Consider the following 25,589-nt stretch of genomic DNA (forward strand, 5'->3'; position numbering starts at 1 on the left):
GGTGCATAATGGCCTGGTATGGCAACTGCTCTGCCCAGGACTGTAAGAAAGTACAGAAGGTGGTGTGCATAGCCCAGACCATCACGGAAGCCAACCTTCCATCCACAGACTCTATTTACATGGCTCACTGCTACAAAAAGTTGGCCAACATCAACAAAGACCCATCACACCCTGGGAATGACGGATTACAAACCTACAACCTCTTCTGTCAGGCAGAAGATACAGAAGCCTGAACACATGCGCTAGTAGGTTCAGGAACAGCTTCTTTCCGGCCATTATCAGATTGTTGAATCAACTCTTGCCTCAAATAATGTAACCTGTAACTCTCTATGTCCTCTTGATCTGTACATCCCTTGCTTGCTGTGATGTACGTGTACCGCTCGTAAACAAAGCTTTTCACTTTGAAAACACAAAACATTTCAGTACACGTGACAATAAAATCAAATCAATCAATAGCGTTCATAGCTGTGACTTAACCCTATGTTTATATTATCCCAATCTGCCTGCTTTCTTTTGACTTTCCCATAAATTTTATTTTATTTTCTGTTAATTATACCTAGAATTTTCATCACATAACCATTTTAAGAATGAATTTACAAATATACACAAAATGTATGACAACGTTTTTAATCTGCCTATTTACTGTAGTCTCTGTGTTTCAAGTCTTCTCCTAGATTGTCTAGGAATTCATTCCTGTGGATCATTTGAAAGTCTATGTGGAGCTGCTGTCTACAGGTATTCTCAATAGTCCGGATGATCGTAAGAATATAAGAACTAGGAGCAGGAGTAGGCCATCTGGCCCCTCAAGTCTGCCCCACCATTTAGTAAGATCATGGATAATCTTTTTGAGACTCAGCTCCACTTACCCGCCCACTCACAATAACCCTTAATTCCTATAGCGTTCAAAAATTTATTTAGCCTTGCCTTAAAAACATTCAGTTAGGTAGATTCAACCACGTCATTGGGCAGGGAATTCCACAGATTCACATTCCTTTGGGTGAAGAAGTTCCTCCCGACCTCGATCCTATATCTGCTTCCCTTTATTTTGAGGCAATGCCCTCTAGTCCTAGTTTCACCTGCCAGCGGAAACAACCTCCCTGCCTCCACCTTATTTATTCCCTCCATAATCTTCTGTGCTTCTGTAAGATCTCGCTTCATTCTTCTGAATTCCAATGAGTAGAATCCCGGTCTACTCAGACTCTCCTCATAATCCAATCCTCTCAACTCTGGAATCAACCAAGTGAATCTCCTCTACACTCCCTCCAGTGCTTGTGTATCCCTTCTCAAGTAAGGAGACCAGAACTGCACACAGTACTCCAGGTGTGGCCTCACCAGGACCCTATACAGCTGCAGCATAGCCTCTCTGTTTGTAAACTCCATCCCTCAAGCAATGACAGATAAAATTCCATTTGCCTTTTTAATAACTGCTGCACCTGCAATCTCACTTTCAGAGATTCATGCAAAAAGACATCCAAGTCCCTCTGCACTGCAGCGTGTTGCAATTTTTTTACCATTTAAAACATAGTTCATTTTGCTGTTATTCCTAGCAAAATGGATGATCTCACACTTAACAACATTGTACTCCATCTGCCAGACCTTTGCCCACTCACTTAGACTATCTATATCCCTCTGCAGACTTTCAGTGTCCTCTGCACACTTTGCTCTATCACTCACGTTAGTGTCATCTGCAAATTTTGACACACCACACTTAGTCCCCAACTCCAAATCATCTATGTAAATTGTAAACAATTGCTGTCCCAACACTGATCCCTGATGCACACCACTAGCCACTGACCGCCAACCAGAAAAACACCCAATTATCCCTACTCTTTGTTTTCTGCTGGTCAACCAATCCTCTATCCATGCCAATACATTACCTGTAATACCATGCAACTTTATCTTGTGTAGTAGCCTTTGGTGTGGCACCTTGTCGAATGCCTTCTGGAAATCCAGATACACCACATCCACAGGTTTCTCATTGTCCACCATGCAAGTAATATCCTCAAAGAATTCCACCAAATTAGTTAAACATGACCTACCCTTCATGAACCCATGCTGGGTGTTTCCAATGGGACAACTTATGTCCCGATGTCTTACTGTTTCTTCCTTAATGATAGATTCAAGCATTTTCCCCACTACTGAAGTTAAGCTAACTGGCCTATAGTTACCTGCATTTTGACTACATCCTTTTCTAAACCGTGGCATCACATTGGCTGTTTTCCAATCTACGGGAACCATCCCAGAGTCCAGTGAATTTTGGTAAATAATTACTAGTACATTTGCTATTTCCCCCATCAATTCTTTCAGTACCCTGGGGTGCATTTCATCAGGGCCAGGAGACTTTGTCTACTTTTAGCCCCTTTAGCTTGCCCAGCACTACCTCTTTAGTGGTAATGATAGTTTCACCTGCTATAATCTTCATGCCATTAGTTTTCGGCATGTTATTTCTATCTTCCACTGTGAAGACTGATATGGAATAACTGTTTAATGTCTCGGCTATTTCCTCATTCCCAGTTATTAAATTGGCCTTCTCATCCTCTAAAGGACCAATATTTACCTTCGTGACTCTTTTACGATTTACATATTTATAGAAACCTTTGCTGCCTGTTTTTATATTCTGAGCTAGTTTACTCTCATGATTTATCTCACTTTTCTTTATAACTTTTTTTGTGCCTTTCTGATGGCCTTTGAAGTTTTCCCAGTCTACTAGTTTCCCACTACTCTTTGCTTTTTTGTTTTTTTTTCCATCTGATGTTTTCCTTTATTTCCTTAGACATCCATGGCCGGATCTCTCTTTTCCTACAGTTCTTCTTTATCACTGGAATATAATTCTGCTGAGCACTGTGAAAAATTGTTGTGAAAGTCCTCCACTGTTCCTCAATTGACCCACTATAAAGTTTTTGCTCCCATTCTACCTTAGCTAACTCCTTCCTCATTCCTTCATAGTCTCCTTTGTTTAAGCACAGGACATTGGTACTGGATTTAACCTTCTCACACTCCATCTGTATTTTAAACTCAACCATACTGGGATCGTTCCTTCCGAGAGGATCCCTAACTGTGAGATCATTAATTATTCCTGTCTCATTGCGTAGGACTCGACCTAGGATAGTTTGCTCCCTCATAGGTTACATTACATATTGTTCAAGGAAATTATCACAGATGCATTCTGTGAACCCCTCCTCAAGGCTGCCATAGCCGACCTGGTTTGATCAATCAATATGAAGATTAAAATCCCCCATGGCAATTGCTGTATCATTTTTACAAGCATTAGCTATTTCTATGTTTATTGCCTGCCCCACCACGATGTTATTATTTGGTGGCCTGTGGGCCACACCTATCAGTGACTTCTTCTCCCTGCTATTCCTAATTTCCACCCAAATGGATTCAACCTTTTGTTCAGTAGAACCTATATCACTACCACCCTGATATCATCCTTAAAAATCAGAGCAACACCACCTCCCTTACCTTCCTGTCTGTCCTTCCAAACAGTTTGGTACCCCTGGATATTCAACTCCCAGCAATGACCATCCTGTAACCACGTCTCTGTAATGGCCACTAAATCATACCCATTTGCCTTGATTTGCACTGTCAACTCATCCACCTTGTTTCAAATGCTCCGAGTGTTCAGATAAAGTGCCCTTATGCCAGTTTTTGCACCTTTTTTTAAAACCTCCATTACTAACAGCTTGAGTTCTCCTTCCCTTTCACTTTTTTCCTAACTTTCAATGGAGTTGAAGCTTCCTCATCACCTGCTAACCTGCTGCTTTGCCTTACTTTAATTTCTATTCTCTCTCTAGCTCACTTCTTCCTTCTCCCCACTTACTAGTCTAAAGTCCTATTACCCATCCTCCTTACCCTTTTCGCCAGAATATCGGACCCAGCTTTGTTCAGGTGGGTGTTTCCAATGGGACAATCCATCCCAGTGGTACAGAGCCCTCCTGTCCCAGAACTGATGTCAGTGCCCCATGAAAAGGAAACCCTCTTTCGCACACCACTGTTTTAGCCACGTGTTTACTTCCCTGAAGAGTAACAGTGGGGCTTCTGTGCCTACCGTGACAGTGGCACAAATCAGAAAGCTCTTATAGAGCCTGAGGGAACACAATTAAACACAAAAGGTGTCTGATTTGCACTGCTCCTGTACAAACTGCACTACATCACTATCTCACTAATAGGCAAGCTATTGAGTTCCATGTAAGAGAGTAAAGTAGTGGTACCGCCTCAGTAATTACCTACTAAACATGCAAGAAAAATTAGGGTTGGTATATTCTGATGGAAGTGAATTTATAATCATGTGATAAGCCTTAATTGTTGGGAAATTTACTCAGTGGCAGTATAAGTCTAATTATACTAATTGGGAGTTTCATTCCTTCAGAATTTAGCTGTAATGTAGATCATAAAATAACCTTAGAATAGTTCTCTTTCTCTTCTTACCATTTTTCTTTTTTTTTGTAAATAATGCAACAATTAGACTGCATTGTAGGGTAGCTCACTTGCTTTCTTGGTACTTGCTCACTTACTCCCCAGCTGCATGCGCGCAGTATCCATGCACTGCCTTGTCTTGTTGTGCCTATTAGCGTAGTCACACAATCAAGTAGCTTGCCTTGCTGGTCACCCGTCCTCAGTCAGGGGGTGGATAACTTGTTTAACAGCACGAATGCTATGTCAATTTCATACCTACAACACATGCCAGAAGTAAACACACTGCACGTGCAGCAAGTAAGGAATGATGTGTCAAAGTCATAGGGAGGCATTTCTCACCAAAATACTTGGAGACATCCAACAGTGCTGCACAGTAAGCCAAGTGCAGCCTCCTATACCAATCTAGGGGAAGGGCAACTAGGTGTTTGATTGGGATGATCTCAATGAGAGGGTCTGTGCCTCTGCACCTGGGGAATGGATCTCTGTCAGTCCTGTGGCCAGTTTGGGGGGAGTTGTGTTGGGTTTCCACGGTTGGAAAACTGTATAGCCACCAGTCAGGGGTGTGGGCACTTCTCGCCTTGCTCAAGGAGGTGAGCCCCAGTCAGTCTGGGTCAGTTAGTCACAATCAGTCTGTCAGCTCCATCTGCAGAAATCGGGATGGTAGAGGGTAGTAGGAGGACAGGTGGGGCAAGGGCAGCCACTGCTCTGGAAGGAGGTTTGGTATTCTTCAGGCTGTGGAAAGTCAAAATGACAATATGAAGGGGCTAACAGTATCTGCAACTTTTCTGTATCCTCCTCTTGGACTGGAAGGGGTTCATGCAAAATAAGTCATCAAAAACTGTACAAACTAATTAAGGTTGAGAAATAATCACAAGTAATCAAGGTAATGGTGTCAAAACAAAACAGTCAGGAAGATTTTACAAACACAGGGCAGTAAAATGGGGTCACATGTAGCACTGATTTGTCCTCCAAGTCAGCCTTCAAGATACACGACAACACAGAATCGTGGTGGAGCCCCCAATCAGCTCTGGAATGCCAAGTGGAGAATTCTTAAGTGGGTAATTTTGACTTCTCCTATAGCTGGACACCTTCTGCCACCCGAGTACCATTGGCTGGGATAAGAGAATACAGATGTCTGCGCCTCTCCAGCAGACTCCGAGAGTGCTGCACTTGGTTACCTTATGCAGGTGTCAACACCCCATTGGTACAGGTTTAGCTTTGCATTACTCACGATATTGCTGCAGTTCCTGGGCAATGAGGGCTATTGTTCTTACATGCCTAGCTGCTGTTTCTGCTCCTCCCTGTGTATGTATATATTGCCAACCTTTAGGTTCTCTTAGGCTTGGGATTTAGCAGGTGCCTGGTCTCTGACAGTCTTTTGAGTGCCTGTGGCCTGGAGTATTTGTTCTTCAACCCTTGTGGAGCTGTCACATTTAGGGGTCCACCAGATTGTGCTTGCACACTTTCCAAACCTAATGTTCATACTGAGGTGTCAGTGTCTGAGCTGATGGGAGGCTGCTGGTGACACCCTTGTTAATGATTCCCTGAGACCTTGGGATTTGCATCCTTACAGGTCCAGGAGGCAGCTTCTGGGAAATCTGGCCACTTTGCTGCTGAGGTGATAAGCAATGCTGGCATATACAAGGGAGAAGGCATCGCAGATAGCGGTAGGATGTGTCATGCAATGAAGCAAACTGACAGTGGCATTGAAATGAGAGTTGAGTGTAATGAAGTGTGTAACTTAGTTGGTTGAGAGGACATGGAAGTATTGGCATTCCCAGAGGAGCGGTCCCTCCTCCCAGGGCCAGGATTCTCCTCTAATATGAGGTCAGGAGCTTAATGAACAGTACCAGCCTCCACCTGTACTGGCTCTCTCCAGCCTGTAAGGGGTGTTCTCTCCTGTATGGAGAGGTAAGTAAGGATTAAGTGAGAGGAGTGTAGGTCATACAGCTGCTGATGCTGGTATAGGTAGGTGAAAGATGGTGAGGCGGCAGCAGAGACATGATTTGGAGTTTGTGATGTCAGAGGGTTGAGGTTGGTGGGGAAGGGGAGGTGAGAGAGCAAATGAGGGAAGGTAACAGTAAAAAGGCAAAGCATGAATATTGGTGGGAGCTGATAGCAGAGAGAAGAGTGAGGCAATTACCCTGACTCAGTGAAGAAGTCTCTTTTTCAAGCAATGCTGGCTAATTCTCCAGACTGTGGAGATGGCACTGATCTGGGTGCTGCCCTCGGATGGGGCTGCCAGGTCCTGGTGGCATGGTAACCACCGCAGGACCCTTGTAAACTGGAAAGCCCCACCTTGCAGCACCATCTGACCAGGGCTTCTGGGTCTCTATCATAGAATCGCGGTACCATCTCGCTCCCTTCTCTGACATGATTATGTGAGCTGGGTAGGTTTAGAGTGCCAGTGCAGGTCTGAGTGCACAGATACGGCAAGAAAACGTGCTAAGCCTTGCGGTGGAAATCCCTGCGAAAAACTTGACAAAGCAGACTTAGCCAAAAACAAACATAAGATTCAGCATCTTAATAGCAACGATGCAACTTGTGGAGTAATCAGTTTTGATTTCCAGTACATTCTTTCCACCCCAGTCATAAAACATTGAACATAGAACAGTGCAGCATTGGAACGGATCCTTCATCTCAAATTAAACTAATCTCTTCTGCCTGTCCTTGGTCCACATATCCCCATTCTTTGCATATCCATGTATTTATCCAAAAACTCCTTACGTATCTACCTCCACCACACTTCTGGCAGTGTATTCTAGACACCTTCCACTCCTTATGCAAATAACTTGCCTCTCTGGTCTCCTTTGAACTTAACCCCTCACCTTAAATATATGCCCCCTAGTAATAGACATTTCAACTATGGGAACAAAGAGTCTGACTCTCCACCCTGGCTACGCATCTCTCAATTTTATAGACTTCTATCATGTCTCCTCTTGGCCTCTGCCACTGCAGAACAAACAACCCGTGTTTTTCATGGTCCTCTCAAGCCTCTCCTCACAGCTCATATCCTCTAATCCAGGTCGTATCCTGATGAAGCTTTTCAGCACCCACTCAAAAGCTTCCACATCCTTCCTGTCAAATGGAGACCAAAATTGAAAGCAACACTCTAAGTGTGGCCTAACCATAGTCTTGTAAAGCTGCAACATGATTTTCTGACTCTTGTACTTAACTTCCCAACCAATACTTTACCACGCTATATACATGTGTGGCCACTTTCAGGGTACTATGAACTTGAACCCCAAGATCCCACGATATATCAATGCTGTTCAAGGTCCTGCCACATAACTGTACTTTTCCTAAACATTTGATCTCCCAAACTGCAGCATCTCACACTTACCCAGATTCACACTGTAGAGAATCTAATCTAATCTAATCTAATCAACTCTGTCTGCCACTTCCATGCACACATCTGTAACTGATCTGTATCCCACTGTATCCTTTGATAGCCTTCTACACTATCCACAGCTCTACCAATCTTTGTGTCATCTGCAAACTTATTAAACCACCTAACTACATTTTCTTCCAAGTCATTATTTATGTCACAAACAGCAGAGGTCACAGTATGAATCCCTGCAGAACACAACTAGTCACAGACCCCCAGCCAGAAAAACACCTTCCACTACCACGCTCTTCCTTCAGTGGGCAAACCAATTCTGAATCCATGAGGTTAAGTCACTGTGAATTCCATGCATCTTAACCTTCCAGGTGAGCCTACTATGAGGGACCTTGTCAAAATCCTTAGTACAATCCATACAGACAACAGTCACTGCTCTACCCTCATTGGTCACCTTTGTCATCTCCTCGAAAAGTTAAAACAAGTTAGCAAGACATAACCTGCCCTGCACAAAGCCTTGCTAACTGTCCATAATTAGGACATGGTCTTCCAACTGTGCATAAATCCTATCCGTAAGAATTCTCCCCAATAGGTTCTGAACCATTGATGTGAGACTCACTGGTCTATAGTTTCCTGCATTATCCCTATTTCCCTTCTTAAACAGAAGAACAACATTAGATACTCGCCAGTCCTCCGGGACCTCTCCAGTGGCTATTGAGGATACAAAGATCTTGGTAAAGGCCCCAGCAATCTCCTCTCTTGCTTCTGTCAAAAATCTGGGGTAGATACCATCTGGGATAATGGGAGCTGCAGATGCTGGAGAATCCAAGATAACAGTGTGAAGCTGGATGAACACAGCAGGCCGAGCAGCATCTCAGGAGCATAAAAGCTGATGTTTCGGGCCTAGACACTTCATCAGATGAAGGGTCTAGGCCCAAAACGTCAGCTTTTGTGCTCCTGAGATGTTGCTTGGCCTGCTGTGTCCATCCAGCTTCACACTTTGTTATCTTAGATACCATCTGGCCCTGGTGTTGTATCCATCTTATATCTCTTCAAGAGACCCAACTCCATTTCTTTCTTGATTGCAAAATGCCTTTGCATATTAGGTATGAGCCGCACAATCTCACTATCCAGCCATATTACTTTTGTTGCTAATTTGCAGGTAAACTAAGAACAGTCCAGGGCATTTGAATTTGAAAAATGTGGAAACATGGAAACATTCAATGCTGATAAATGTTCTCTGCCTGCAAATATTCAAATACTCAACATTTGACTGCTTATTGCCTAGACCTGTTTCTAAGAAGTTATATTTACTGTGGGGGAGAGAAGAAAAAAACTGTCTTACTGAATTACATTTCATAGATAGCTACCTGACTTGCACGTAGATGTATTAAGTCTCTTTGTGGGAGGAATTACAATAGATCTATACCCAGCATAATCAACTACTAGATTTGAAAATTTTGATTTTAGTGTCACAAAGAATTGTTTAGGCCGTTTTATTTCACACAACACCTGTGTCTACTGCTCAAATAATTTATATTTCAAATGTAGTAGCAGCTGTGACCTCCATCACAGAATACTAAAATATGCAGATTTCAGGTAATCTTTCTCATAGCATTTAAGAAAGATGGGAAGACCCTGGCAGTAGTTGTTCTCAAAATTAACAAAGTTCTTACTTTCGCTCATTTGTTCTGTGGATAGTAAGAGTCTCTCTCCAATGTCGACCTTCTTCTCTTGCTTTAGCGTAACATCACTAAGATCAGTAAGATTTGTTCCAGCAGCAGAGCTTCTCAATCTTGCAAAACAGTAGACTGATTATATGTGCTTTCATAAGGTCAGAAAACCTTAGTTGTTGCAGACTTGGCTCTTTGCTGAATTGCTGCATTAGGTGGATTAACTATCATCAGTAAACTATAATGAGACAAAGATAAATTGATAGATTGCTAAAGGGATCTTATAAAAACAAATGGTCCGTATATCAGTTGGTAGATGTGTGGGTGGTTAATTTCAACTGGCTACTGGGAAAGCAGGAGAGCAAAATCAGGGTGAGTTATCCATTCAAAAGTACAGAAGTTGATCATCTTCTTTGAGGAAGCAATCAAATTTCCAGTCAATGCCGAGATAGTTCACCGTGACAAACAATAGTATGAACTCACTTCTGCCTTGTTTGTGACAAATGAACGTACACTGGAAACTAAGCTACATAGTTAATCCTTACCCTACGACTTATCTTTAAAGCTACATGTGCTGAACATCACAGTATCAAGAAATTCCAGTTTTCCTCACAAACTGTATTAGAAGGACTGAATAGATAGCTTTCAAATGAAGACGAAGTGATTTCAAGTGAATACCTGCAAAATTTTAAAAATCTTTAAAATAGTTATTTAAAATTATCAAAGACACCCATAGAGATTATAGGAGAATATGCATCTGGGAACATACGACAGACTGGATTGTACATAGAAAACAAAGCAAATGGTTTCAGACTAACATTCTGGGAATATCAACTCAAATTCCACTACAACAGTTGGTGGGATTTAAGCCCCTTTAGTGGGAGTAGCTGGTGATGTACTAGTATTCTTACAGGAGTAGTCATTCAGTGATCAGGCTAATTCTCTGGGGGCATTGGCTCAAGTCCCTACACAGTAGCTGGAGAAATTTAAATTCAATTAACAAAGAGGGCTCTTATGATGCAGGGAAAGTGTCCCACATTTGAGCCAGAAGGCCTGGATTTAAGTCCCACCTGCTCCAGAAGCAAGTAATAGCATCACTGAACAGGTTGATCAGAAAATATCTACAGATGATAACTAGTAACTAAGGGACTGTGTTTGCTTACAGTACATCAACCTGTACATTGCAATAAGATGTTCATCCTCAATAAACTTCTTTATTTTAATGAATAAACTTAATGAGGCATTATTGGCTGCAATACAAGGCATGAAATCTTCATCTTTGCTTTTTACGTCCCACAAAACTGCTGACCATTCAACTTTCAATCTTGGCCCCACCGTAGTGGATTGTTAATGGTTTTCTGTCTTCAGTTATTGTCATTCACTTCTTTAAATCTGTCATCACTGCTTACTTCAAAACAATCTACTTCTGACCCCCAGTGCACTTGCAAACTATTGCCCTATTTTCAAAATTCTTCTGGATCAGTATAAATTTCCTTCAGTGAAATATTGGGAAAACCGAAGGCATTGTTTTCGGTTCCGATCCAAGCTCTGCTCCTCTGTCATTGACTCCATCTTTCTCCTTGACAAATTGAAATTAAGCCAATCTGTTCAAACCTTGGTGTCATAACTGTTCCCAAAGTAAACTTCTGACAACATACTTGCACCATCACTAAAACTGTTCATGTCCACCACTGTAACATCATTCAACTTTGTCCTGGTAGTACTGATCTACGGCTGAAACTGTTCTCCTTGATATTTAATGGTAGTGTTTTCATTGATATCACCACTATCAACATCTTGGGGATTACCACTGCATATGAATATAGGTGCAGAAGTAGGTGATTATGCCCATTAAGCTCACTCTGTCATTTAATAAGACCATATCTGAACTGATTGTTTTGAATTCTACATTTCCATCTACCCTCAACCTTTAATTCCCTCCCGTCACAAAAAAAATTAATTCCACCTTAAAAATGTTCAAAGACTCCACCAGCTGAGGCAGAGAGTTCTCAAGTTGCACATCCTGCAGAGAGAAATATTCTCATCTCTGTCTTAAAAGGACAATCCTTAATTTTTAAACAGTGCCTCCTAGGTTTAGATTCATTCATCCGAGTTTATACTTACACCTTGTCCAGGCCATTCATGCTATTATATACTTCAATAAAGTCATCCCTCACCCTTCTAAGCTCCAGTTGAAATAAAACTCCCTGACCTGGAACTGAACTGAATTAGTTATATAAATACAGTGGCAAAATGTGGAACTCAGAAGCTGAGAATTCTGTGGTAAATGCTGTTCATACTGTAGCAAAGGTGTTTGAGACCACTCATTCATCTCGGAAGTAGGGGGTTGGCCTCTTCGTGATACAATATTTTCAAGAAGCTGAAATTTATAAAAGTGCTTGGGTACAATGAGGGTAAAACTACATTCAACTGCCATATTCCACATTATGCTGAGTAACAATAGCATATATATATAATATTCAAGATTCACTAAAGGTCTCAGCTTTATCAATGGAGCATGAGAGACTCAACAGCTGCCATTTTGGAACAGTCTACTGCTACCTACCCAATTTCATGCCCAACTCTCTTGCTCTTTTCTCCCCATTCCTCCCTCTTTTCATCAGTCTCCTGAGTGCTTTCTCACAGCAGCAGGACAGACTAAAAGATAATGATATCTGAGTACTTTTTGCAAGATATGATTTAGTGAGTATGACTATGTCAGACTATTATTTGGCTAGTCTGCTTGACAGCTCACCTAATTTTGGCACAAGCCCTCAGATGTTAGTAAAGTCATTTTGGTAAGTGGCTACTTTGCAATATTGACAGAGTTAGGTGTGCAGTTGTTGTTTCCGGTACCTAAGACAATGCTGGGTGATCAATATGGTCTCATTCCTTTTGACCTTGCAGTTGGGTACAACTATCACAGTTGCAAGGCCATTCCAGACAGCATTTAAGAGGCAACTGCATGGCTGTCATTCTGCAATCAGATTCAGGTCAGACCAGGTAAAGATGGCAGATTTTCTTCCCTAAAGGATATTCGTGAACAAATGAGTTTTTTTTGTAGCAATGGCAATAATTTCAAAGTCAACATTACTGAGACTGGCTTTTAATTTCAGCTTTATTAATTGAATTCAAATTCCCAGATCCCATGAAAGGATTTGAACAGTGTTCCCAGAGCATTAGCCTGGCCTCCTGGAATACTAATTCAGTGACATTATCATGCTTTGAGGAGTCAGGAGGTTCAGTTACTCTGTGGTATTCCTAGCCTCTGACCTTTGCAGTCACTGGTAATGTGGTCCTTGCCCTATAATGGAGCTGCACATCGTGTGTCTTGGCACCTGGGATTTCGGCTTGGCTTCAGAAAGACTGGAAACGCACATTTGGGAGCATATGTGAAAGATATTAATAAATAGTTCAACCTGTAAGGACCGACGATCAGTTGACTTTGGATTATGGTACCATACAGATAGAAATTGGGCACATCCCTCTACGTAAGATACTCTTGTGGAGAACAACTGGTACTGTTGCATTAGGAAAAATATTGAAGGTATGATACTAAACACATAACAAAAAGTTACTTGCACATAAAATCCCATTATTTTTTCCAATTAGATAATCTAGATATCAATGTATTAATACAGTTGATTTCTAATATTACATATTCAGTTGAAAAACTCCTTGAACAAAGAGTCCTACCAGGCAGGGTTTTTGGAAAATTATCAACTACAACTCAGTGGAACATTCTGGGTTTAAGACTCATTCCAGAAACTTGAACATATGATCTGATCGAACATCATTACATAAGTTAAGGAGCTTCTCTTGGACTGTAAGATACTGTCTCTTTCAGAGAAGACATTACATTTGCCATTTCAAGTTGTTACAAAAAATCTCATAATTCATGATGTAAAAAATACTATATAACCATATATAACCATTGTGATAACCATATCACAAAAAAAAAGCTTATCTATGTTTCAGTATTTTTTTTAAGACATCACACTGCACAAATTGGATGAACTATTTCCTACATTACATCTGTGACTAAAATTAATTGGCTGTAAAGTACTTCGGGAAGGCATTAGGCTGTGAAAGCCACTGCATAAATGTGAATTTACTTTATTATAATGCTTCCAGTTTGCAATAGCACTTTCAAGACATTTCTTAACTCATCACGTTGGACTGCCAATAACAAGCTTACAACAGCTTGCAAGAGAAATCATCCATTAGTCACAATTACATAAATATTATTATCCCACAAATTACTAGTATTTAATCACAATATGATGAAATGATCACACTACAAACATTTCAGAGACAAATTTATTTATCTGACCAGTTTAATTGTTTTGTGTATTACTAATGATGCCATACTTAAGGAAGGATGTGAATGCAATTGAAATTGAAGAGGTCTGCAACAGTTTCACGGATGGCACATGTGAAAAGTTGGGACTATTTTCCCTGGTGAGGGGAGGTTAAGAGGTGATTTGATTGAACTTTTCAACAAGATAAGAGATCTGCTTAGAGTGCACAGGGAGAAACTGTTCCTATTCATAAAAGAATCAAAAATAAAAAGGCATAGATGTAGTGAGAACTGCAAAAGAAGGAAATACGATTTGAGAAAAAACTTTTTCAAATAGTGAGTGATAATGCCTGCAATGCATCACATAGAATTGTGGTAGAATAGGTTCAATCGAAGCTTTCAAGAAGGTAGTAATTATTATTGATACTGAAATAGCGCACAGAATTATGGCTACAAGTCACAATACTCGTTCAAGCAGTTAATGTAGACACAATGGGCTAAATGGCCTCCTTCTGCCCCATGGCAATTTTATGATTAAATGCTCATCTGAAATAAAAACTCTGGGTATAGCTGACCATCATATTACATGGCTAGTCAATTTTTACACAATAGCTCTTATTAATATTTTCATAGCTACATTAAACACAACTTAACAACTGTCTTTAATATGCTGTTTCACTAAACTATGAAACCTAATGGCAACAGTATAAAGTCAGCAAATTGCTTTCAAGAAAGCTCAAGAATTTTTCAAAGCTTCCCATTTTAACTTTGTTCTCTTTCCCAGTTTTTCAGTAGGGTTAATTTAAATATATTGGCTGAACTGCCTTTAATACTCACCTGGTTGGAATACCTCATGCTGATATTTCTCTGCTCCTTTGGGGGCACGTATCGTCTAGCAGGATCCAGGTCCTTCGGACTTATCAATTCATCCACTATTATGGACAAGGTATAAGGAAATAATTGTTGATTAAAATTTAGCCAACATAGTATATTGTACAAACTCATCCAATCATCATCTATTGATTTGTTACATGTTTTGAAAATGCCCAACAACTGTCCAAGAACAAAAACTGAAGTTGCTGGAAAAGTTCAGCAGGTTTGGCAGCGTCTGTGAAGAAAAATCAGATTAATGTTTTGGGTCCAGTGACCCTCCCTAGTAACTTTCTGAGGACCTGAAACATTAACTCTGATTTTTTCTTCACAGACGCTGCCAGACCTGCTGAACTTTTCCAGAACTTCTGTTTTTGATACTGATTTACAGCATTCACAGTTCTTTTGGTTTCTAATTGTCATAGAACTACTGCAGTTACAAGTAAGGGTGACTAACTCAAGACCAGACAACGAGCATTAACAAATTAGTTGGCTAAAGCTAGCATCATCACCAATTCTGCTATCATCCTTGTGTATAACATTCAAACATGCACTTGCCAACAGTTTCACAAGATTATAACCAAGAGTAGTAAGTGTGATTGGTAAATTCTCATTTATTCCAGGGATCAGAGAATGTCACATATTTGGAAAATACTATCTCCTTTGTGAAACAAGTGAATTCAACAGGAATTAGAACTCTACGCCATCTCAGCCTCTTTCTCAGTTTCATAACAGGTAATGTATTTCACAGCAAAGCTATCCAGCATGTGGTGTGCAATATTTTTAATATTAAAAGAATTTTGATAAGTTTTAAAATGCATTTAGTTACAAACTTGTCACTCAGCAGCATCCCGGTTTAAGTTATTAACACTAATTTTTGGAATTATTCAAAGTGTTTAATACTATCTTGAACCAACCTAAAAATAATTAAGACTGAAAAATATTGAAAGCTATCAGCAGGTTTGGAAAGATCTGTGGTGAAAAAAATGTTCACATTTCAGTTGTTAAATAAATAATGAATGATGGAAATCATTATCAAACTGAAATGATAACTCTCCAACGCTCCACAGATGCTGCCTGAACAGTTGAGCTTCTCCAAAACTTTCTTGCTTAGTTCAGGTTTCCAATGTCTGTAATCTTTTGCCTGAACAAAAAAAATCTGATTTTGTCTTAAGAAGTGATGTCATGTTACTGCATCAACTTCAATTGTTTTGAAAGCACACTGTAAAATTGACTGGCTGCTGTCTAAATTGAATGCATGAAGAAGGGTGAGATATATAAAAAAACTAAGCCTGAAAGTACAGGGAAACCATTATCTGTGATGTTCACTTCAATAATTGCTTAAATATTGAGGACTGAAAGTAAGCATCAACAAGTTGCTGGAACAGAAATTTTGTCACTTTACACTCAAAGGGCTTTCTTTCATGTAACATATGAGCTCATAAAATGAGTCACAACCTTGATCATTGCATTACAATCACAGATGACATAAATGTGGAATTATCTTCCTTTTGCCTCTTGGAACTTACATTGTCTTTAATATCAATTTCTGCTGACATTTAAGATCAAAGCAAGAAGATTATAAGCATTGATTTCTCTTTCCTGTCCCCAATGATCCACGTCTGTACTTTTTTTCTTTTTCACCAACTTATTAGCCCTTGGCAACTTCATTCAGAAGCATAGATTCCACCTGTATGTTGATGACCCTATTTCTATTTTTCCACAACCTCTCTTAAACTATCTACTGCTCCTTTCATCAGAACAGAACTATACACCTTTGAGTTCTGAATCAGTTGAAAGTTCTTCCATCTAAACATTGGAAAAATCAAAGCTTTTGTTTTCAGCCCCCATTTAAATCTATTCCACTATCAGTTACTCACTTAGACGAAGCAACAATGTTTACAACCTCAGGAATATCATTAGCTGGGTTTTCAACTCCACATCCTTGGCATAATAAAGATCACACACTTCAACTGGAACATAACTGACAACTTGCCTAGCCTCTCATCTTGCTGCTTCTGGATTTAGTGAGTCTGTTAGTCTGCTCAACTCTAATCCTATATTCTTCTCCAACTTCTGCTGGCTGCATCAATTCTTTTTCAATTATCATAACTGTTTTTTTCCTACTTATGTTGGTTCTATACAACCTGCATCTCAAATGTGAGATTCTTATCCTTGGTGTTCAAAACTGTCAATGGCTTTAAACAGCCCCCAAAAACTGTGCCCGCCACCGTCCCACATAAGATGCTGTTTTTTTAAGCTTTTTAACATTTCTGAATTTCTGCAGCTGCACTAGCAATGTTACTTTTCCTTGTACTTCTGTAAATCGCCTTGGGATGCTTTTTTCCACATTAAAGGAGCTGTATAAAAACAGGCTGCTGCTGCTGGTTTCTAATTTAATTTGTTGAGCTAACAGAACTATTATACTTACCAAGCAGCTTTGCAATTATGTACAAGGCCTGTCCCCATAAGAAAAGATTTCCATCATGTCCAGAATTACTAGGAAAACGCTTTAGGCTGCCAGGTGCAATCCTTTCTGCTTCAATAAAATCAGCCGGCACATAATAATACTTCGGTACAATGGCAAAGCCTGTAGGGTTAAGAAATGGATATTGATTAAACATATGCATTATAAAATTCATTGATATCCCAAACAAAATGAAAAATAAACTTAGTTACATGCAAAATCTACAGTAGTCAAGCATTTCTTGAAAAATCCTCAGGTAATGGGCGTAGAGTTAAGTTTTAAATTATTCTTCACATTTCCTTTGTTATGTTTACTTATTCGGCTTATCTTGTTCATTCCAACTGTGCGAAGTTCAAAATTGTAGTTTTAAAATAAAGTAACCCTTTGATAATTATTACAACTTATGCGCATATATAAAAATATTCATATTAGCAGCAGCAGTAGGCCATTCAATCCCTTGAACTGCTCTGTTAGTCAATAAGATCAGGGCTGATTTAACGTAGCCTTAACTTCACGTTCTTGGCTGCCTCCAGTAAGCGTAGACTCCTTTGCCAATCAAAAAGCTTCCACATTCAGCCTTGAATATATTCACTTACTAAGCCTTCATTGCTTGCTGGGACAGAATTCTAAGTACTAATGAACTCAGGGAAGGAATTCCTTTTCACAGAATCTTAGAATCCCTGTAGTGTGGAAGCAGACCATTCTGCCCATACAGGCTCTCTGAAGACTATCCCACCCAGATCCACCCCTGTACTCCATCATTGTAACCCTATACGTCCCACAGCTAAACCATCAAGCCTGCACATCCCCATGTCCACTTTGGGCAATTTAGCATGGCCAATCCAATGAACCTGCACATCTCTGGACTGTCTAAAATAGGAAACTTCTTATTTTGAATCTGTACTTCCTCATGCAACATTCTGCCAGAATGGAAAAGTACAAATATCAGCCACCAAAACAAATTTTATTTTAAATAAAAGCAGAAAATGTTGGAAAAACTCAACAGGTCAGCAGCATCCGCTTAGAGTCCAAAGTGTCTTCTTTAGAAACAGCTGATGTCTGGAAGGGCTGGGGCCTCTTGCGAGAGGAGGCTGTGTGGATGCTACCAGTGCTATTATCACGGGACTGTCAATCCAGAGACCAGCTAATGTTCTAGGGCCTTGGGTTCAAATCCCACCAAGGCAGATGGTGGAATTTGAATTCACTTTTTAAAAAATTTGGCTCTAAGACTCAACGATTATCATGAGTCCATTGCCCATTACTGGGAAAAACCCATCTGGTTCACAAATGTTCATCAGGGAAGGAAACTGCCATCCTTACTTGGTCTGGCTAACATGTGACTCTTGATGCAGAGCAATGTGGCTGACTCTGAACTGCCCACTGGGCAATCAGGGCTGGTGCCAGCGACACCCTCATCCTATGAATGAACAAAAAAAATTTTCTCCCTCCAAAGACCTGCTGAGTCTTTCCAGAATTTTCTGTTTTTATTTTGGATTTCCAGCATCCACAGTATGGTATTTTTATTTTAGAATTATTTTATATGCACTTTACTACAGTAAAGACACTGTATGTGTCTAAGCTATTGTTAAATCACTTAGCCATTTAATTAAATAATGAAGCATCAGAACTAAGCAAATGCATGATCATTATACTTACAATATACAAAGTCAATTAGAATATCATTTTCAAACCTCTAACTGAGAATAATGTCTCCAAACTATTCTTTTGCAGACACTCTTGAAATGATTACCTATGATGTTTTAACAGCAGCAAAAGAAAATACCATAGAAAATTTCTTTTGAAGACAGAACTGTCATTTCATCATGGTAAAAGCAGGAACATCATGTGAGCACATGATAAAAGTACAATGTCTGTCAAAGATTGTGCACTATTATAGAGACTAGTGGCTGTAAATGGCTGAAACACATATTAAAACTAAAACTACTTGATCTTGAGAAGAATTGCTCCAGAACAAAAAAATACATTGCTTCACTTCTTGTAACTGTCACTTTCATTCTTAACCGTTCCCAATGTGTGACCTTTTCTTTTTGTCATTCTAGTTATATTCTACCTCTATGCACAGCTCTGACAGAAGTTCTTTTTTGTGGCTTCTGTACTCATGTGTCTCCAAATCGTCTATGTACTCATTCTGTGAGTCTTAGCTTTCTTGTAACACTCTTCCTTGGCATGTTTCAAAATCTTTATGCTCTTTCCTTTGTGCTTTAACTTAGACACTTAATTTCTTACATCTTCTGCTCCTTTTCAAAAAGTATCCAGCAAGATAGAAGCAAATAATAAAGAACTGGATTGGGGAAGAGGGTCAGTAGAAGTAGTTTTTTGACACCTGAAGGAGTACACAGTCACCGGGCTGAAATTCCCCACGTTTTCGTTAAGTGTCAATTTTGGAAGATTTCCTTCTTTAAACCCTGGTGAATTTTCTCAAAAAATGATATGTTACTCACTTATTAATTATGGATGCACTGTGATTACATATTCTTGCAGTCAGCAGCAGAAGTGCTCGCTGGTGCTTATGTATCCCCAGCTACGCATTTTCAAAGGGCAAGCCAGGGAGTGCCGTTAGTGTCTTGCTATACAATTTCAACTGTATAGCTGAGACAGGCAAGATGGTGCCCCTCTTCACAGATAGAGACAGAGATGGATGGATGGGTGGATGATATTTATCTCCTCAGCATTTACAAGGAGGAAATCATCAAGTTTGCTGGAAAGGATGATGATTGCTCGCACAACAATGCCAAGACCACCATGTTCTGGCATTTTACTGTGTTGTACGGTTCCGCTATTACTATCACTGCTAATGTATATTTAAGATGTTTAACTTTCTATACCTATTGTGAAACTCACTCCCTTTTGTGTTTTATGAGGCACTGGTAGCATCCACACAGACTCCTCTCGCAAGAGGCCCCAGCCCTTCCGGACATCAGCTGTTCCTGCACCTCTCGGAGAGCCATAGGTTCCTCAGAGGATACAAAAGCATAGCATTCTCCCGCGTCCTCTACCAGGTCAGAAACTATCATTCCAGTAGGTGCTTTAGCTAGATTGGATTCGGGATCACATTTTGATGAGCACAACACTGTGAAATCTCTGCAGTTGACCGAAGCAGAACTGTCCTAGTCACCAGCACTCTCAGGATTGCCAGAACCAGGCATCTGCTCAGGCCCAAGCAGAAGAGTTCCCTATGGTGTCAGCCGTTAACAATTTTGTGGAAAGGTACAGAGAGACTCAAAAACAGCAGGCAGGATTGTTGGAAACACTCAAAGAATTGGATCACAGGTTGGGAGAATGCATCAACATTGTCCCCTCAATACCATGCAGGCTCTGTCACACGGTCCCGGTTGCCCTCAAAGTTTGTATCATTCATGTGCCATTCAATTTCCTTTCGAAATTATTGATCATCTCTACTTCCATCACCCTATCAACAATGAGTCCTAAGAAATTATCATTTGCTCATAAAAAGGTTCTCCTCATATTTTGCTGCATTGCTTGCTCAAATCCTTAAACGTGCAACCTCATTCTTGCACCATCGGCTTATGGAAACAACTTTTCCTTGGCTTCCTTGTTTGAGCCTGTCATAATCTCATACACTTCTATCCACATTAATCACCTTTACTTCAAAAATAACAAACCCAGCCTCTACAAGCTAAGGTACCTCCTCCTCACAAGCTCATCCTGGAACACATGCAGAGAAGAGGAAATGGAGGCTAAATTTGGAAGGGAGGATGTGTATTTGAGTCCCTGATTGACATTATACACAAAGAAAGGGATAGAAGATTAGGACTGAGCACTTGCTGTGTCCAGCATCTGGAAAAAATAACTGCCTTCGAATAACTCGAGGCAAGGAAAGGAAAACAGTTGCACCCTGTGAATACCCTTAAGGCAAATCCTGCCTTCAATTATCAGGAAAGACCAGAACATGGGGCTCAGTGAATGCTGGCAGTCGTGAGCAACGGACTATGATATTTTGTTCAAATGCAATTTTGTTTGCAGTTAGAATTAGTAACATTTAACTGGCTCTACAGTTTAAATTCTAATGTTCCAGCCTTAACCAAGGTTTCAACAAGATGTCCACTGGAAGAGCTGTTGGTCTTAGTTAATTAAAGAAGCAGCTGAAACACGTTCATCTGTAACCGGGACAGCTAAGCTTCTGTATTTGGGGCAGCTATAACTAGACAATTTACCAATGAGGACTACTATTCCGGAGGTTCAGCCTCATGCACTGGGAACCATAAGCATTCAATTAAATTAAATTCCATTAGTAAATTAGAAATACAACCAAAAAATGCCAGTGTCAGGATACATATTTTCAAATCAACCTGCTCACAGACATTCTTATACACCTCAGAAGCAGGTGGGACTTGAATCCAGGTCTCCTTAGTCAGAGGTAGGGACATTTGCACAGTGCTATAAGATTCCTCTAGTTTCAGAGTATTCGTCCCTGAGCGGTGTCGAACAACCACCATCTCGCTTAACAAATGAACAGGCTAACTAATTGCACGTAGTTTTAGGGTAGTGTCTCAAACCTAACCAATCTCAGCTGCTTCATCGCTCATCTTCATTTTGTAACAAGGTTACAGTAAGAATGTTTACTGATTGCAACACATACAATGGTCAGCACAATTCATGACACTACAGCTCCTGAAATATACTGTGGACATAGCCAACAACAGCTGGACAACATTCTGGGTTGATTTATCATGGGGCAAGTAACAGTTATGCCAAACAAGTGCAAAGCAACAACCATCATCAATAAGAAAATCTAATCTTTTGTTCTTGAATTTCAATGGCTTAACATTACTCAATCCCCTACTATAAACATCCTAGCTGTTAACATTGTTCAGAATCTGAACAGGACCAACCACATAAATACAAGGCTTCTGGACCTGGTCAAACGCTGGAAATTTTGCAGTGAGTAATTCATCTCCTGACTCGCCAAAGCATGTCAGGAGTGAGATGAAATAAATTTCCACTTGTCAGGATGAGTGCAGATCCAACAACACTCAAGCAGTTCAACACCACTGGGGAGAAGGATTCTACCTACCACTCTACTCATTCACTCGCTCCACCACAAATGTGCAGTATAACATCTACAAGATGCAATGCAGCAACTTATCAAAGTTTCTTCATCAGTATCTTCCAAAACTATGCATTCTCCCACATCAAAGTAGAAAGGCAGTAGGATGCATGGAAACACACCACCATCAAGTTGCCCTTGAAGACACACAACCTCCTGACTTGGAACTATAGCATGGTTCCTTCACTGTCGTTCATTCAAAATTTTGGACTCTTCTCTTAACAGCTGTATAGATGATTCAACATCATATGGACTGCAGTGACTCAAGAAGGCAGTTCATTGTTTGAACAACAGCTGCAGGCCTATCCAGAAATGCTCACATCCTGTGATCGAGCATGTATGTAAAATTAAAACAGAACAGATCCCTGGGCTGAGCCACAGAGCTGCAGTTCAATTATATTCAGATGAAGTAATTACTCAAAGCAGCAAATCTTTATTTCAGAGAGCCATCAGTGACAGCCATCTGAAATCCAAAGACTGAATTAGAGGTTATAAGTTATTCCAAATGCTTTTATCAAATTGATTAAAATATTATTAGATTTAAAACTAAAATGCATCATCATTATATTTTGGGCGCACTACTGTCCAAAGATTGAAGTGATATGTTACATGGTCAGAGACAGCAAGAACTGCCGATGCTGGAGTCAGACATAACACAGTGTGGAGCTGGAGGAACCCAGCGGTCCAGGCAGCATCAGAGGAATGGGAAAGTTGACATTTTGGGTGAGGCCCCTTCTTCAGAAATGTCAACTTTCCTGCTCCTCTGATGCTGTCTAGCCTGCTGTCTTCCTCCAGCTCCACAGTGTTTTGTTACATGGTCATTTATTTTTGAACAAAAAGACCACTTGTGTGGTATATATGACATTAATGGCAGTTGTTAGAGATGGTAGATTTAAAGTATTGATGATATGTGTTTGGTTCACTTTAGAAGTTTTTTGGTGTTATGTATGTACTGTTTTACAAGGGATTACAAAACAAATATTTATATGAATTTCTAGCATTCAAGGCTGCACTGTTTTGGTGCACACCATAAACGTCGCTCCTTCAATTTACTGTGATAACTAACTAGTAACAGAAATTCATTTATGTTTTTTTTAAAAAAGTCATAACATTAATGTACAAAACTGTTCAAAACATTCTCAGCTTTTTCCGTAAACTACAATGAAAGGAGTGTACTTTCAAAGCACCATTTGAAGCTGTTTCACATAAAGCAAATGACAACCTCATCAATCGTTGACATCAATTGTAATCTTCCTTCTCCTTGGATTCAAATAACTTTGCAGAGTTAAGTAATATATTCATGGTTACCAAATGTGATACCTCTCAAATTTATACTGTAGCCTCATTTTATATTGTTTGAGAATGCTTTTATTAATGCCTTGCAGCACACAGGATATTATACAGTTTTCTGAAGACTGTTCTACATGTAAAATCTCCATGTTTTCATGTTCAAGAAAATAAGACAGCCTAGATTAAAAAATTAAATGCACAAGGTGGATCTGCTGGCAATCTAAAAGGCAGATTTATTAGGATGCTGTTTGCCAAAAATAAATACAAATGAAAGATTTGAAGAGTTGGATTTTCAATGGGATAACATTACAGAGTGAAGGGCAATATGATAGGCTTCAAACATGTTTAGCTCAACACAATAGGCAGAAGCAGATCGTTCAGTAGTTGAAGGATCAAGGATGGAAGGCAACAGTTACAAGATTTAAGTTAAGTGATATACAACAAAGGATGGGAGAAACTTCTTAGAGTTTTTAGGCAGCATAATTTACTCCAAGGTTCTACTTCGATGATTAGATTGTACAGAGGGCAGGAAGTAAAGACAAAAAAGCTACATATGTATAGCCCACAGCTTTTCCTTTTGGAAGTCTGGGCTGGAAATAAAGAAAATGGATACTGCTTTCAAAATATTTTAAGAAGAGTGCAAGGCGTTTGTAAAAAAAAAGACAATTTAAATGATGCATATAATGCAATGTTACTTTCTGGAACAGTGAATCGAGAAAAATTGGCACCATCTGTTGTAGGTTCGAGAAACTCAGCATAATGACAGCCTTCTAATAAGCTGTAGTCGAACCAGTGAATGAAACAGAAAGCTCCAGGAACCAGCTGCTACATAAGCGCTCTGTCTCCTTTCTCATTAAAGTTGCTCTCTCCAACTGTCTTAAGAAGTAGTAGGAAAAACTACATTCAGAGACACTGAAAGAAAGAATTCTAAATAAAAGACAGAAAAGGAAAACCTCAAGTACAAAATACTCAACAAATGAAGTAAAGACCCTACCTGACTTTGTAGCCAACAATGATACCATTGACAAAAATCAAGGGGATTAGGAGAAAATCTCATTCTAATTTTGTGGCCTGCAGTTGTGAAACAGAACTGTTTCTTTTCACTGACTAAGTTTTTTTTCTTACCCATAGTACTTGTGTCAAATTGATTAATTTCATTCGTACAAATACTAAATAGTTGAGGCCCTCAGCATTGATCCTTGGATGGTTTCATTAGTTAGGGCCTACCCCGTTTGAAAATGCCCAATTTATCTCTTTTATGTGGGGCGGCATGATGGCACAGTGGTTAGCTTTGCTGCCTCACAGCACTAGGGATCTGTGTTCAATTCCAGCCTCCGGCAACTGTCTATGTGGAGTTTGCACATTCTCCCAACGTCTTTGCGGGTTTCCTCTCTGTGTTCTGGTTTTCTCCCACAGTCGCGAGATGTGCAGGTTAGGTGGACTGGCCATGTTTAATTGCCCACAGTGTCCAGGGATGTTCAGGCTAGGTGGATTAGCCATGGGAAATGCAGGTTTACAGGATTAGGGTAGGAAGGTGGGTCTGGTCTGGGTGGGATGCTCTTTGTAATGTTGTTGCGGACTCATTGGGCCGAATGGATTGCTTTCACTCTGCAGGATATCCGTGATTTTACTTCCAGTCCATTAACAATACTTTATCCATGTTAACATATTATCCACAAGTATCCATCTTGTATATTGACATTTCGTGTGGTCTCTTATGAATTGCCTTTTGGAAATCTAAGTTTTCTCCAGCTACCAGTTCCCGTTTATTTACCTCATATGTTTAATCCTCAAAAAACTGAAATAAATTTGTCAAATGTTAATTCCCTTCCCAAACCACTGTGGCTGTGTCTGATTACACCAGGATTTTCTAAGAGCATTGTTATGGCTTCCTTAATAATAGATTTCACAAGCTCATTTTTTATTCTGGGTAGGTAACATAAGTTATGTTTGTTTTCTGGTCTTGTATTTACCTCTGGGGCATACAGAAAGCGGCCCCATGTCTCAAATGGGTGACCAATTAACCTGTATGCAGGTGGTTTGTTATAGATTTGCCACACAATTATCATCTGCAGAGCTGGGAAATAAGGTAGGTGGGCCAGATTTAAACTCAGCACAATGCGTGAGTAATAAGTAATTGT

General features: G+C 40.0%; 1 protein-coding gene across 5 annotated transcripts in view; it reads right to left on the reverse strand.

Annotated features, from left to right (window-relative positions):
* The window catches only part of phkb (phosphorylase kinase, beta), a 238,112-nt gene that overhangs the window by 84,981 nt on the left and 127,542 nt on the right, over positions 1-25,589 (reverse strand). For all 5 annotated transcript variants that reach the window (XM_048546675.2, XM_048546671.2, XM_048546672.2 and 2 more), the window contains 2 exons: positions 17,034-17,192; positions 14,570-14,664 (listed from right to left, as the gene is read on the reverse strand). In XM_048546675.2, the coding sequence (XP_048402632.1) occupies positions 14,570-14,664; positions 17,034-17,192 (254 nt within the window). The remainder of the gene's footprint in view (positions 1-14,569; positions 14,665-17,033; positions 17,193-25,589) is intronic.

Source organism: Stegostoma tigrinum, chromosome 16 (genome assembly GCF_030684315.1).
Source record: "Stegostoma tigrinum isolate sSteTig4 chromosome 16, sSteTig4.hap1, whole genome shotgun sequence".
Lineage (NCBI taxonomy): Eukaryota > Metazoa > Chordata > Chondrichthyes > Orectolobiformes > Stegostomatidae > Stegostoma > Stegostoma tigrinum.